We start from the raw sequence: 13788 nt of genomic DNA on the forward strand, positions 1-13788 counted from the left end.
ACATGGGTTGGTCATATTTGTCTTATCTTGTCAGCATGTCTTTTCTTGTTTCAAATTAAATAAAATTGCTTTCTCTCCCAACCATTTTGGTAAACTCTCATAATTAATTTATATCACATCAAAAATACATATACCTACATTTTTAATTCTCACACCTATAAAACCTTTATTTAGAAATAACTAATCCAAACATATTCTCAGTTTTTGCACAGAAATCGATAAATCATTTTTACACAAGTATAATTGTTAGAAACTGAAAATGAAAATGGAAACACAACCAAACGTGCTATAAATATTCATACCATTATTCACCTGATCTCTAGTGTTATGGATTGTTGCTAGACGGCCACCCATGGTAACGGGCTATTTCTGGTTATGGGATAATAAGAAATAATTAATTTAATTTAATTTAATTAATTGTGTTGGTCAGACACGCCCAAGTCTAGACGGTGTGAACCTAAAGAGTCACACACTACCACTAAAAATGAGATGAAATTAATTTAGAATTAATTTTAAAAGAATCGGATTAACTTAATTGGATTAGATTAATTCTTGGAGAGAATAAATGTTAGATCATTTATTTAGACTAATTCATTGGGTGAATAACTTAAAATTTAATTAATTGGATTAATTAAAATTTTAAGTTAGCCATTAAAATTAGTTGGATTAATCTTGTTGGGTTTGGTCCAATTTATAAATTCGATTTATAAATTGAAAGAGAGAAAATGGGCTTGGATCTTTTTATTGGATTAAAAGATATGAAATATAATGATGGTCTTGTAATTAAATTAGATTTAACTAAAGTCCATTATGGGTTTGATTTAATTTTAATTAATTAAGTCCGATCCATTAAACACAAGCCTAAGGCCTGTATGTGTGTATATGACCAGGTCATATATATGCCACATATAAAGAACGTAGCCCAAGACAGCACGCACTAAATCTCTACACTCTCTCTTAGTTTTCTCTCTTTCTCTCCCTCTCTCCATTATTTCTTCTTGATCTTGGAGATCGAAGAAAAACCATGAAGATCGAACATGTTAATCTGGTAAAGGTTGTTTGATTGGGATGTTTGAGTCAGGTGCCGCCAGAACACCAAGTTTATGTTTGTTTTTGTGTTTTGGCCCATCTCTAAGATTTTCGAAACGGTCGCATAAATATGTTACGGTGACTATGCCAAAATTGAAACGGTTCTTCACCATCCGTTCCTAAATATTAGTAACGCCGTTTACAGTGATAGTTCGTAAATCGTTTCAAAATCCGGTCTAAAATAATTTTTTTACTTTCTAATCATTCCAAATAACAAAAAAAATCGTTCCAAAATCCGCCTCAAATTCCATATTTTTTTTGTAGTGTATATAAAATAGTAAAAAAGAAAAAGAATAAGGAATATATGTAATATATAAATATACTTACATAAGATATTGAGATGTTAGTAATTTCTTCGTATATTTTTCATATTAAATTATATAAAACTTATGTTAATTTTTTTTAAATTTTTGTTATAAGTTCATTCATACTTATATGATAAACGAAAATGTAAATAGTTCACTTGAATCGCAAGAAAAGAAATGAAAGAAAAGAATTGGGAGTTCTCCTTAATAACTGAGTCCTTAAGGGAGAAAAGTGCAATTACGAGAACACGGATGATCGCTGGTGTAATAATGTAAAGGGGGAATTACATTAATACCCACTTGTGATTTATTTGCATAAATTATTTATATCTTTTAAAAAATTACATATATACTCATTAAAATCAGCATGATTTATATAAATCACTCATACTTTTTAAAAAATATACATAACACCCATAAAAAATGTGAACATTATTACACAAACTATTATTTTTATTGTCGTTAGGGGTAACTCTGGTAATTAACAAAAGTTGGTGTTGACTTGTATAAAGGAAAAAATGCAAGCAACCCCCTTGTGATATCGCAAAGAGCAAATTACCCCCTTATAAGAAAAAAATAAATAGCGATTTACCTTACTTATATTTTTTAAAATACAACAAAGTACAGGGGGTAAATTGTTATATTTTTTCATAGAGGGGGAATGTGCTCATTTATAATATCATAGGGGATAAATTGCTATTCACCCTTTGTATAAATATAAAAAATTGTGGGGTGTAAATGTAATTATTCCTAATACAAAAGATAATTCTGAATTACTACTATTATATTTCTATCTTGTGAACAGAACAAATTACAAAATACAAAGAAAAAGCTTATATATTAGATAAAATTATATTTTTGGTCCCGTAATTATAAGTGTTAGAATTTTTGATCTTATAACTTACTTTATTGGTACATTTAGTTATTTTTTGATAAATTTAGTCCTGACATGTCATATTTTGCTCATTTTTTAATAAAATTTTAGTCGAGCAATGATAATTTTGGTCCCGACGATCTACAGTTACAATACCAAAATTGAGATTTATTTTAGTGTGAAAGGAATTAAAATTATTAATATTTGTATAGATTTATTAAAAATTGACTAAATGTGATATATTTAAAATTAAATATATAAATACAATAAATTATAGGATAAAAAATGTTAACTGCATATAGTTATATGACCAAAAATATAATTTTTGCAATATGTTATTATAAAAAAATTACAGGAATTTCCCCCAAGAAGAAGGCAGGTTTCTGTTGCGGCGTGCGGGCGATCAATCCCCATGAATCAGACCCCACATTAGATCTCTTTCTGCTCTGAAACTTGCGACAGAAACTAGCAGAGGAAGCAGAACCTGGCGGCCCACTGCGACTGTTTGTGTAAATTCCCCAGACAACAAGGAAGCCCAAGAACAAGAAGAACAACACCCAAGAAACAAGAACCTTTTCCGCAATTTATCGACTGTAGGAATAATATCATCATCATTCCTCGTTATCGTTCAGAATTGATTCATGGGTTCCAGCGAGGACTCGACGGGAACGGTGCGGAATATTCTTGATCAAGACACGCTGAAGTGGGTGTTCGTGGGGGGGAAAGGTGGCGTGGGCAAGACCACATGCAGCTCCATTCTCTCTGTCCTACTCTCCCAGGTGAGATCCTCTGTGCTCATCATTTCCACCGACCCTGCACATAACCTGAGCGATGCATTCCAGCAGAGGTTCACAAAGGCTCCCACCCTTGTTACTGGCTTCAACAACTTGTACGCTATGGTGAGGAAATTTTTAAGTCTTACTTTATTGTTCATGGTGCAATCCTTTTTTCTGTTTGTTTGTTTATTTGGCAAAAATGTCATTGGTTGGTTTGGACAGTGAAGATGAATTCGAAGTTTGAGTCTGTGATAAACTTGTTTAGGGTGATTTGTCGTCTAATTTTGCAATGTTGGTCCATGAAAGAGTTGTTGGCTTCTCCTTTTAATCCTGATTGTCTACGGTGTATGAGATATAGTCAGCAGAACATAGCATTTGGCAATGGAGGAAGTATGCTGATTCAAACAAAATTTTGTTTCTAAATGAATCTAATGGTCCTAGTTTACTGGTTTTGGTTGTTGCTCATGCTCGTGGATTAATAGTAGAAACCAAGCAATCATAGAGCACACTGATTTTATGAGTTATGATCAGCAGAAGATAGCATTTAGCAATGGATGAAGTATCCTGATTCAAACAAAATTTTGTTTCTAAACGAATCTAATGGGACTAGTTTACCCCATTTTGGTTGTTGCTCATGCTTATGGATGAATAGCAGAATCCAAGCATTCTTAGGACACACTGATTTTGGCTTGAACTTGAATTTGTTTGTGAATGTGGTTTAGTGCAGAAGGTTTGTGTTTCTGATGTGTGTATCATGGCCAAGGATATCCGATATCTTAAATGTGCATTGAAAAAAGATTCTGTCTTCTAGGAAGTTGATCCCACTGTGGAACATGAAGAGGGTGATATGTCTGATGGATTTATGTCAGATTTATCAAATTCTATCCCAGGAATTGACGAGGCTATGAGTTTTGCGGAAATGCTCAAGTAAGTTTGACTCCTCAGTAATCCTTTAATTGTCAAATGTCTGGAATTATGGCCGCTCGCCTTAAAATTTTAAGAGAACCAGAACTTTACTACTGCTTTGATTTAGACAGAATTTTGGATCTGCCCATTTCCAAATTATTGGTGCAGTAAGCCTTTTATCCTTTTTGTGGCGCAATTCACGTAAACTGATGAGAAACTTAGGTAAGTTTTACCTAACATTTAATACACTATTGATTATTTACAAATAAATTTTACCTTACAGAGTTTCTGGTAAACTTGAACCTGATGTTAAACGTTATTTTGATAGTAGAGTGACTTTGTTAGATTTTATTGGACTTACCAAAGAATCAGTTTGCGATGTGTATTAAACTATATTGTCTCCTTTATATTGTCTTAATTCTGCTAAAGAAAGTTAAAGTGTAAAATGATGGTAATCCCAATTTAGAGATAATGATTGTTCCCTTCATACTGCAGATGTTTTCCATCATTAGTGGCAAGCCATTTCTCTAGTTTGTTTCTTTTAAGCTAGCTTCACATATCATTGTTCATTGAAATTGCCGAAGTATAGCTCTGGAAGATAAACCAATGCTTTTCTTCCCACTCCTAAGGCATGTGGTTTTGTTTATCTTCCATGAGTGCTAAACTAATAAATTGATTTGTGATTCTTTTTATTTAATTGTCTACCCTTCCCTTCGAATTACATCTTCTCAGATGGAGTTCTAATGCAGAACAGTAGTCAATGTAAATAACTACTTGGAGTAGAAGCGTAGTATCTAATGTAAATAACTACTAGGTGGATCTGTCACATCTGAATACATAATTTTATTTGTTATCTCAATTTTGAAGTTGTATGTGACTGTCTTCTTCAGGCTAGTGCAGACTATGGATTATTCTGTAATAGTATTTGATACAGCACCAACTGGCCATACTCTTCGGCTCTTACAATTTCCTACAACATTAGAAAAGGGGCTTGCTAAGGTGATGAGTTTGAGGAGCAAGTTTGGTGGCTTGTTTAGCCAGGTCCGCTCACGCTGACTTCCTAAGTTACTAATTAGTGCAATGATATATTGATGTCTTGGTCTTGTTACTTTAAGTGGGAAGTGGATTTGACTTTAACGTTCTTCTGTTTGGACATAGATTAATTATCAAGATAGATACCTTCCCACATCAGTGTGTTGTTGTGGGTTATTACTTCTATTAATTTCTCATGTATATCTTGCACGTTTCTTAGATTTTCAATTAAGTTGCTCTTAATCATTTCATGGCAGATGACTCGCCTCTTTGGTGTTGGAGATGACTTTGGTGAAGATGACCTCCTGGGAAAGCTTGAAGGCATGAAAGATGTCATTGAACAAGTGAACAAGCAGTTTAAGGATCCTGTAAGATCTTACTGCTTCCCCTCAGAATATACATTTCTTGTTCATTGCTATTGTTAGAAAAGAAGACTTCTGCTACTCAAGGGTTCTGCACAAGTTAAATTGTAATGCCCGCAAATACTGCAACTCAGAAAAATATTAGCGCCAATTTAGCTTGGCATGTACTAAGAATTAAGAACGTGAAGGTGCTCATAAGCATATCTATAAGTTTGGAAAAGCTCAGTTGAAGTTATAGGCATGTAGTTACAGGCTTCTTAGGGACTATTGAGGTTGAAATTTATTGTTGGAGGGACTTATCACTCAATGAAGCAGCAGTTATTGGGTTTGCGAGAAACTTGTGCAATGTTCATTTTCTTTTTTCCTTTGTGTGGGGGGTTCGGGCATTGTTTAGATATTCGAAGAAAGTTCAAGGTGTGAATTCGTTTTCCAAGAACGTGGCATGTTATTTCTCTTTGCTTCTATCTAGCTTCAGCCTTTCATGGGTGCTTGAGACAGCGGCGGGCAAATACTTGATGTAGGAATCTTTACATTATCCATTACCATCTATTACTAAGACAAAAGGATGGAAGGAATTAGGTAATATCTTAAGAAACATGATCATGTAGTCTTAAATTTGAACTCTTTATTACATCTTCATAGCCAATTGCATTATCATAGTATCATATCAGTTTATTTTAGCCACCACTCAAGCGAACGAAGTTGGACCTGATAGCTAACAGTTAAACTGTATATGCATATCTCTGGTTCTTGACTACCTGAAGTTTATCTGCTGGTGTGTGTTCGGAATTGTTTGTTTGCATTTTGGGTTCAGCAAAACTTTCTTGTAATACATATACTTGGTTGCATTACTTGACAAGTATTTGAATTATGATGAAAACGATACAAGTTGCAAATATTTTTCTTTTCCCCAGTAATTGTCTTTGACTCTGGTGCAAGGTTAATACTGGTTTGCTTTCCCTTCTCCCCAAAGTTCTTTTGGGTCTACAGATGTATTAAGTTATTAACCGACCGAACGAAATCATACTACCTGATGAATGTTATTCTAGCTGAACCTTATATTTTTTCTCTTAATTTTATAAGATCATTTTTTTGTCTCGTATGCATACTGGCAAAATCTCTTGATACATTGCTTTTCTTTCTCCGGCAGGACTTGACAACTTTCGTCTGTGTTTGCATTCCAGAATTTCTGTCTCTGTATGAAACTGAACGACTTGTTCAGGAGCTTACTAAATTTGAGATAGATACCCATAATATCATTATTAACCAAGTAATTTTTGATGAAGAAGGTAAACTTTTCCATCTTTTGTTGCTGCATCACTTTTATTTCAGTATTAAATTAAATATTTTCACCGAAGCAGTTTACATGGTTTTGGTTATCTTTCTAGCCGTCGAGTCAAAATTGCTCAGAGCTAGAATGAACATGCAACAAAAGTACCTGGATCAGTTCTACGTGTTATATGACGATTTTAACATAACTAAGTTGCCTTTGCTGCCCCAAGAGGTACGTAAAGATTGTTGTATCATACCTCTCCAGTATAGTTCTTGAATGCCCTGTGCGATTGCTTTCAAGAGTATTCTAGTACGCATAGCATATACCAATATGCAACATTTACTGATGTTTCCAAAGTATAATGAGTCAACTACATTTACACTTGAACTATGGTTGAATGATGGAAACTACCAATACTGTCCTTATAATTGCAACTCACCTTGTCAGTGATGTTTTTCCATGATATTTTCATGACATCGGCATCCCCTCAAGGTTAATGAAATCAGCCAGTACATGGGTGCAGTGTAATTATTCAAACAAATTATAATAAGTTATGTAATTTTACCATAGTTGAGGGGGGGCACTAGTGTAACAGAATCATCATCTAGAACCCATAATATGAGTGTTTTCATCACCGCCTTCTGGAGATATGGGGTCTAGTCCCATATCCCTGATTTCTTCCCATGCATGATGACATAATCAGTTCTTGTTTATTCGATAACTACCATGATCCATTAGTAATGCTTAACAGGTTTGTGGGGTTGAAGCGTTGCAAGCATTTTCACACAACTTTGTAACACCGTATCGAGCATCCATTGTCCGAGGAACGTTAGAAGAGCTAGAGCAGAGAATATCGACACTAAAAGAACAATTGAAGGTGGCTGAAGCAGAAAAGGAAAGAGTGGCGAAAGGTAAACAAAAGGTTTGATGCAGAAAGGACTAGAATGAAAACTAGGCCGCCCTGCATTAGGTTGCCTGTGCCCAAGAGAGAGTCTCGGCCACAGTAGCAGGTATAGTTGCCACTCAAACTTCAAGAGGGTATCGTCAACATCTGTAGCTAACTCAAATCTTGCAGAAATAGAATCATACTTCTTATGTTTTACTTTTCGATCTTAGAGGGCAATAATTTGAGGACTTTATACCTTTCTATAACCGGTAAATGATCGGTATGTCATGGGAATTTTTTGCAAGTTAAGGCTGTTAAAGTTTGAGTGATTTCAATTTTGATGTGCATCGTTGCAACTTATTTGTATCAGAACATTCTTAAATGTCGCAAGTCAATTGCTTATACTTACAATTACCCATCGATGTAGATAGCACGAGTTTAAATACACATTTACCATTTTTTAAAATTAGTGATTATTTTCCAACACAAGAATCTTAACACGATGGAAATTTGGTGTCGTCCCACATCAACTATAAATTATCGAATTCACACACGATGATGATATCATGTGTGGAAACGACCATGGACGGCATCTCCAAGCCCTTCTTATACCATTCACAAACAACCCACCAAATCTCTGTTCATAAATTTCAACACCCCTACCTAGCCCAAGGGTTGAAAATTAAAATAGGACTCCTCACACTATAACGTGTGCTTTTCCACGTGATGGAGCCTGAGAGAATAAGCACACTGTTCTTCGGCTTCGCCTTCACCACAACCTTGAAGCTCCGTCTCCGCGCCGCCTTGGAGAAGGACAGAGTCGCCGGTTTCACCGCTATCTCCACCCCTGCCGGCGCTTTGATCGTCGCGTTGTACACTGACTCATCGGGGCCTACATTCGTTACACGCCGCCGGAAAACGCCCGCCGTCGGCTCCTTATTGCTCGTCAGCGTCAGTTGCATCGTTGGGTAGTTGATTGCGTCTACGCTGTTTGATGGGAGTAATTTGGAGCAGTTTACGGTCCCCTGGCCTACTAAACTACCGATGGAGGTTCCGTCGTAGCCTTCATGGCAGAGGAACTGGATATATGATATATCATCCATGTCGTAGACTAGACCAGGGTTTACTGCTCTGGTCGGGTTGAGTTGGCCCGATCCGTATGCAAACTCAGCATCCTTGTCCACCTTGGAGCTCATTTGTTTTGCTATTCAACAATTTTTCACTTAATATATGAACTAGAGCGTAACAGTAAGTTCCTTTACGTATAACTACATAAACATTTCGAGACCCTTCAATTGTAAATAGTTGTTTTCAATCCTCGTTCATATTTTTACATTACAAGATGCTCCTTCAAATATCCTGTCTATAAAGAGAATTTGTTCTGTAAAATATAACTGCAAGAGGTGTGGAGCGATTTTCTAAAACTGAGGGGTTTTCTTGTGATATGTTTTTAACTTAATGATTTGCCAGTGTAATTATACTAATTTTTCTAAGAGTCGGTGTTTTATTTACCTGTAGTCATGAGGGCGGATTTTATTGCTGCTGGAGACCAATTGGGGTGGAATGATTTCACATAGGCTGCAGCCCCTCCAACGTGTGGGCACGCCATCGATGTGCCTGACATGAATGTGAACTTCGAATATTGCTTGTCGCCTTTCAGCCCAGTTAGTGATTTCAATGGAGTATATGATGCTAGGATGTTAATTCCGGGTGCTGTAATATCAGGCTGTTCGTGGTTTTTATCAGATACTATTAGAAATATGGCTTTTATGGATAGAAAATGAACATATTAGCTACCATCTTTTGTTCAAATTTTGTACCTTGAGCAGGTTTATTGATCCAGAATTTGGACCCCTGGAGGAAAATGAAGCAACAAATGGAGCAGGGACTTTGATTTCCTCTGACTTGTGTATGGCTGCAGAGGGCGATCTGCCAATATCCGAAGTATTATCAAATGTTTGATTATTATGAAATAACCAATCTTATATGTGATGGAACAGAAACAAAACATCTACTTTGTTGAATGCATGTAGTCATTGATTTTCTTGCCCGTGCTAGCATTGACCATAGTTGCTGGAGCCATGTAGATTTGAGCTGCATCAAGAAACACCTCACTCTCAAGGAATATGCCGATGCCTCCCAGGCCTTTTACGACAGAATCAGCACCCCAAGAACCTAGTATGCAGTATATAAGCTTCCCTTTAACCTTTCTGGGATCCATCGAGTTTTCAAGACAGTACCTATTGACAGGCAAAAAGTTGGCTGAGAGAGAACAGTTTCCTGAATGTGCTGTACATGTTATGTTGTTTAATGTTAAGTGGTGATAATGTTAACGTCAGTACATTGATTCCGGCTTTGTATCAGAATTCTTGGCCACATCAACACCACTTGCAAGAGGATACATCTTTTCTTTTGGCTCAAACATGCTCACTCCAATTCCCTGATTCATACAGACAGAAATTACTCAGGTAATCTTGGCTCATCTTTCATTTGTCAATGAAACAGTTAAAGTTGAACGACTTACTGATACAGTCGCTCCATTGCCCAACTCCACTTTGCTCCTCAGCTGTCGATCTGTCCCACTAGCTGCAACAGTGAGCAACCATGGTGCATGGTTCGAAACACTAGCATAGCCAGGCCCATCGTTCCCAGCTGAAGCAACTGTGAGGATCCCTTTCCTCATAGCATGAAACGAGCCAACGGCTATAGAGTCTGATGTATAACTTCCCGTTAGGCCACCGATGGAGATGGATATAACGTCGACTCCATCACTTATTGCAGCATCAAATGCAGCAAGGATGTCCATATCTGCGCAGCCGCTGCTGGCCCAACAGACCTTGTACATGGCTACCCGAGCAGAAGGCACTGCCCCTCTTGCAGTTCCTTTTGCGAGCCCATAAAGGTTTGCATTTGGCACTAAACTTCCTGCTAGAGTCGAAGATGTGTGAGTTCCATGTCCGTCCACATCGACAGGCGATAAGATGTCTGCAGGGTCAGGATTTCCATCGAGCTTGAAGTACTTTGCTCCTATAAGCTTGCTTCAGGTCATAACAACACAGGAACAACAAATGATTAATGCTCATACTACGTAAACCTTAAAGGTAATATATGACTACCTAATTTCGACATTCTGTTATTAAAAGTCTAAGGTTGGTTAACTACTATCTTGTCAGACAGAGATACGACAAGAATTTACTTGTTGCAGCCTGAAAAATTGGCGAAGGGGCCACAACTTCCTTTCCATTTAGCTGGTGGAGGACCAAGACCATCATCCTTAAAGCTCTCAGATTGTGGGGTGATTCCTGGTACATGGTAACTGTAAGGATTGCTAGAAGTACAACCAAAGACAGCCTACAGTACTTATCATGGCAATATTAACTATTGACAGTTGAGCAATACTATAAACTGTAAGTACAAAAAATTCTGTTCAATGGCATTTTTACCTGTGTCAAGTAAACCAACTATGATGTTGCTCTCAACTTTCAAGTTCCTTTTTGCATTTGGTGTTAGGCCAATAAAGTCCCATGATTTCGTTGTGTGTGGTTTGTGGTACCGGTTTGGGAAAGCTGAAAGTACTTCATCCATATCTGTAAATTTTCCGTAGTAAGACCCTAAGGATGAAGAAAACTAACTCACTACACATGCATTCAAAGTAATCAAGATATAGTACCGGATAACTTTCTGGCTTCAGCTTCAGACAACTTTGCTGCAAACGCATTGAAATTTCTTGTGTAGCTATAGACAAGGGACTCTGAAGCATCATATTCACTATAGCAAAAACGACATGTCTTAATCCAGTCAATTGTGTAACAAATGAACTTTAACTTATGCCCAGAAAAGAACTTATTTATATTACAGTTCCTCATTATAGCTTTTGGCTTACTAATAAGCGCTAGCTCACATCAGGTTCCGTATGAATATAGAGGATAAGATGATTTACTAACTAACCTTGCCTTCAACGATGCAAGGACATTAAGATGCGTCTGAAGAGTTGACCTCCCACTCACCACATCATCTCTCAGAAAAACAATGTAAAAGTCCTGCAAGTGATTACCTCAAATCATCGAGAACCAACACAAACAAAAAGATACGTGTACATATATATGTAAAAAGTGAGAAAATTATGTTTGACTTCCTTACATTTGCTGCTGAAACACTTGCGAAGACAAGGTAAAGTAAAAGATAAGGCAACGGAAGCCTATCGTTGCAAATCTTCCTCGACATTATTGCTTGATTTCAGATACCATTAAGAGACATATATGTTCATGACTAGGACTATTATGTATAAATAGGATGCAATAAAAGAGGGTTAGAGAAGAAGAAATAAGGCTTTCCATGAGTAGTAGTAAGGTAATAGTCAGAGACTTTAGCTTAACTCCTTAGTCATCTGTCTGAAGGTTTGGGTTAGGAAATCTTAGAAGATAGATGGACAAAAGTTTGATTATCATGGGATGTTGATGTTGACAAAGAATTATAGGGCAAAGTTTTTATTTTCTTGAAGACTTTAAAGCAAACTTTATATAGCTTTCAACTTCTATTTCTGGATGATCATTTCATTTTACTCTACTGTGTTTCCAGAACTTAGGATTGCCTACTAAGCCTTCATGAAACCCAATACCTTGCACCCACATACGGTATCGTGGTTAAATCTGTAGATTTTTTACATGAATATCACGAGTTGAAGCTTTTTAGTGATAATGTAAAGGTAGTTACTACATGTGGATGTATTATGGACTAGTGGATTGACTTCAGTCTTTTCCCTTAATAGGTGTATTCGCAATGGATTTAATCGAATCTGTCATTCATTTCATTATAGTTCTTGAATGCCCTGTGCGATTGCTTTCAAGAGTATTCTAGTATGCATAGCATATACCAATATGCAACATTTACTGATGTTTCCATAGTATAATGAGATAACTTTATTTACACTTGAACTATGGTTGAATTATGGAAACTACCAATACTGTCCTAATAATTGCAACTCACCTTGTCAGTGATGTTTTTCCTTGATATTTTCCTGACATCGGCATCCCCTCAATGTTAATGAAATCAGCCAGTACATGGGTGCAGTGTAATTATTCAAACAAATTATAATTAGTTATGTAATTTTACCATAGTTGAGGGGGGGCACTAGTGTAACAGAATCATCATCTAGAACCCATAATATGAGTGTTTTCATCACCGCCTTCTGGAGATATGGGGTCTAGTCCCATATCCCTGATTTCTTCCCATGCATGATGACATAATCAGTTCTTGTTTATTCGATAACTACCATGATCCATTAGTAATGCTTAACAGGTTTGTGGGGTTGAAGCGTTGCAAGCATTTTCACACAACTTTGTAACACCGTATCGTGCATCCATTGTCCGAGGAACGTTAGAAGAGCTAGAGCAGAGAATATCGACACTAAAAGAACAGTTGAAGGTGGCTGAAGCAGAAAAGGATAGAGTGGCGAAAGGTAAACAAAAGGTTTGATGCAGAAAGGACTAGAATGAAAATTAGGCCGGCCGGCCTGCATTAGACAGAGTCTCGGCCACAGTAGCAGGTTTAGTTGCCACTGAAAACTTCAAGAGGGTATCATCAACATGTGTAGCTAACTCAAATCTTGCAGAAATAAAATCATACTTCTTATGTTTTACTTTTCCATCTTGGAGGGCAATAATTTGAGGACTTTATACCTTTCTATAACTAGTAAATGATCGGTATGTCATGGGAATTTTTTGCCAGTTGAGGCTGTTAAAGTTTGAGTGATTTCAATTTTGATGTGCATCAATGCAATTTATTTTGTATCAGAACAATATTAAATGTCGCAAGTCAATTGCTTATACTTACAATTACCCATCGATTCAGTTAGCACAGGTTCAAATACACAGTTACCATTTTTTAAAATTGGCTTTAATGCAATTTTGGTCCCGTAGCTTTAGGGTCTTCCTGTTTTGGTCCTTTAAGTTTTTGATTTCCTATTTTGGTCCTGTATCTTTCAAATCTGTTCTGTTTTAGTCCTTCATTCAAATTGTGACCATTTTGCCCTTCTTAAGAAAAATGAATATAGTCCATACACATGCCCTAGTTTGGCCCATCATGCTTCCGGAATGAAATTAAGCCTCCCTAAATTCATACCTTGGTTTGACCGCCTTGCTTCCGGGTGTTCCAAGTCCTCGGTTTTACGGACTTCTTCCAACCACACAACCGCAGTTGATGGTTCACAGGTACTTGACTCCTTCAGTAACAAAACAGCACATCCCTATTTCGTTTCCTACCTTAGAACGTAAAAGGTGTTTCAAA

The 13788-nt window shown here is 36.7% G+C and overlaps 2 protein-coding genes across 4 annotated transcripts; one reads left to right on the forward strand and one right to left on the reverse strand.

Annotated features, from left to right (window-relative positions):
• The first annotated feature begins 2618 nt into the window (after positions 1-2618).
• Positions 2619-13141, forward strand: LOC105173201 (ATPase GET3A). 3 transcript variants are annotated; one of them, XM_088875591.1, is made up of 7 exons: positions 2619-3167; positions 3856-3971; positions 4841-4991; positions 5240-5350; positions 6495-6633; positions 6733-6848; positions 12802-13141. In XM_088875591.1, the coding sequence occupies exons 1-7, from the start codon at positions 2910-2912 to the stop codon at positions 12976-12978; spliced, it is 1068 nt and encodes a 355-aa protein (XP_088731717.1). In that variant the 5' UTR covers positions 2619-2909; the 3' UTR covers positions 12979-13141. The 3 variants fall into 3 exon arrangements, 2 of the variants coding, with proteins under 2 accessions (XP_088731717.1, XP_020553499.2); XM_020697840.2 differs by lacking the exon at positions 12802-13141 and adding an exon at positions 7369-7832; XR_848704.3 differs by lacking the exons at positions 2619-3167; positions 3856-3971; positions 4841-4991; ... (1 more) ...; positions 6495-6633; positions 6733-6848 and adding exons at positions 9830-9971; positions 10070-10604; positions 10677-10910 and having other exon boundaries at positions 12802-12942.
• LOC105173200 (subtilisin-like protease SBT4.14) lies at positions 7945-11830 on the reverse strand. The gene is made up of 11 exons (XM_011094879.3): positions 11644-11830; positions 11452-11543; positions 11174-11271; positions 10947-11090; positions 10700-10805; positions 10028-10541; positions 9846-9943; positions 9519-9743; positions 9324-9432; positions 9016-9229; positions 7945-8707 (listed from the first exon to the last, which is right to left on the reverse strand). Exons 1-11 carry the CDS (start codon positions 11725-11727, stop codon positions 8163-8165), a joined length of 2229 nt encoding a protein of 742 aa, XP_011093181.1. The 5' UTR covers positions 11728-11830; the 3' UTR covers positions 7945-8162.
• Positions 13142-13788: the final 647 nt, after the last annotated feature.

The sequence above is a fragment of the Sesamum indicum genome, linkage group LG11 (assembly GCF_026168435.1).
Source record: "Sesamum indicum cultivar Baizhima isolate 11 linkage group LG11, ASM2616843v1, whole genome shotgun sequence".
In the NCBI taxonomy this organism is placed as follows: domain Eukaryota; kingdom Viridiplantae; phylum Streptophyta; class Magnoliopsida; order Lamiales; family Pedaliaceae; genus Sesamum; species Sesamum indicum.

What these genes read in the sequence shown, in the direction of transcription:
- LOC105173200 (XM_011094879.3), bottom strand. Translation starts at nt 11,727, where the DNA reads ATGTCGAGGAAGATTTGCAACGATAGGCTTCCGTTGCCTTATCTTTTA. An exon ending in GCAATGGAGCGACTGTATCA is followed by an intron (nt 9,944 to 10,027) that starts GTAAGTCGTTCA and finishes TGTATGAATCAG; the next exon opens with GGAATTGGAGTGAGCATGTT. An exon ending in ATCCGCCCTCATGACTACAG is followed by an intron (nt 8,708 to 9,015) that starts GTAAATAAAACA and finishes ATTGTTGAATAG; the next exon opens with CAAAACAAATGAGCTCCAAG.
- LOC105173201 (XM_088875591.1), top strand. Translation starts at nt 2,910, where the DNA reads ATGGGTTCCAGCGAGGACTCGACGGGAACGGTGCGGAATATTCTTGAT. An exon ending in AGTTTTGCGGAAATGCTCAA is followed by an intron (nt 3,972 to 4,840) that starts GTAAGTTTGACT and finishes TGTCTTCTTCAG; the next exon opens with GCTAGTGCAGACTATGGATT. An exon ending in TTGGTGGCTTGTTTAGCCAG is followed by an intron (nt 4,992 to 5,239) that starts GTCCGCTCACGC and finishes ATTTCATGGCAG; the next exon opens with ATGACTCGCCTCTTTGGTGT.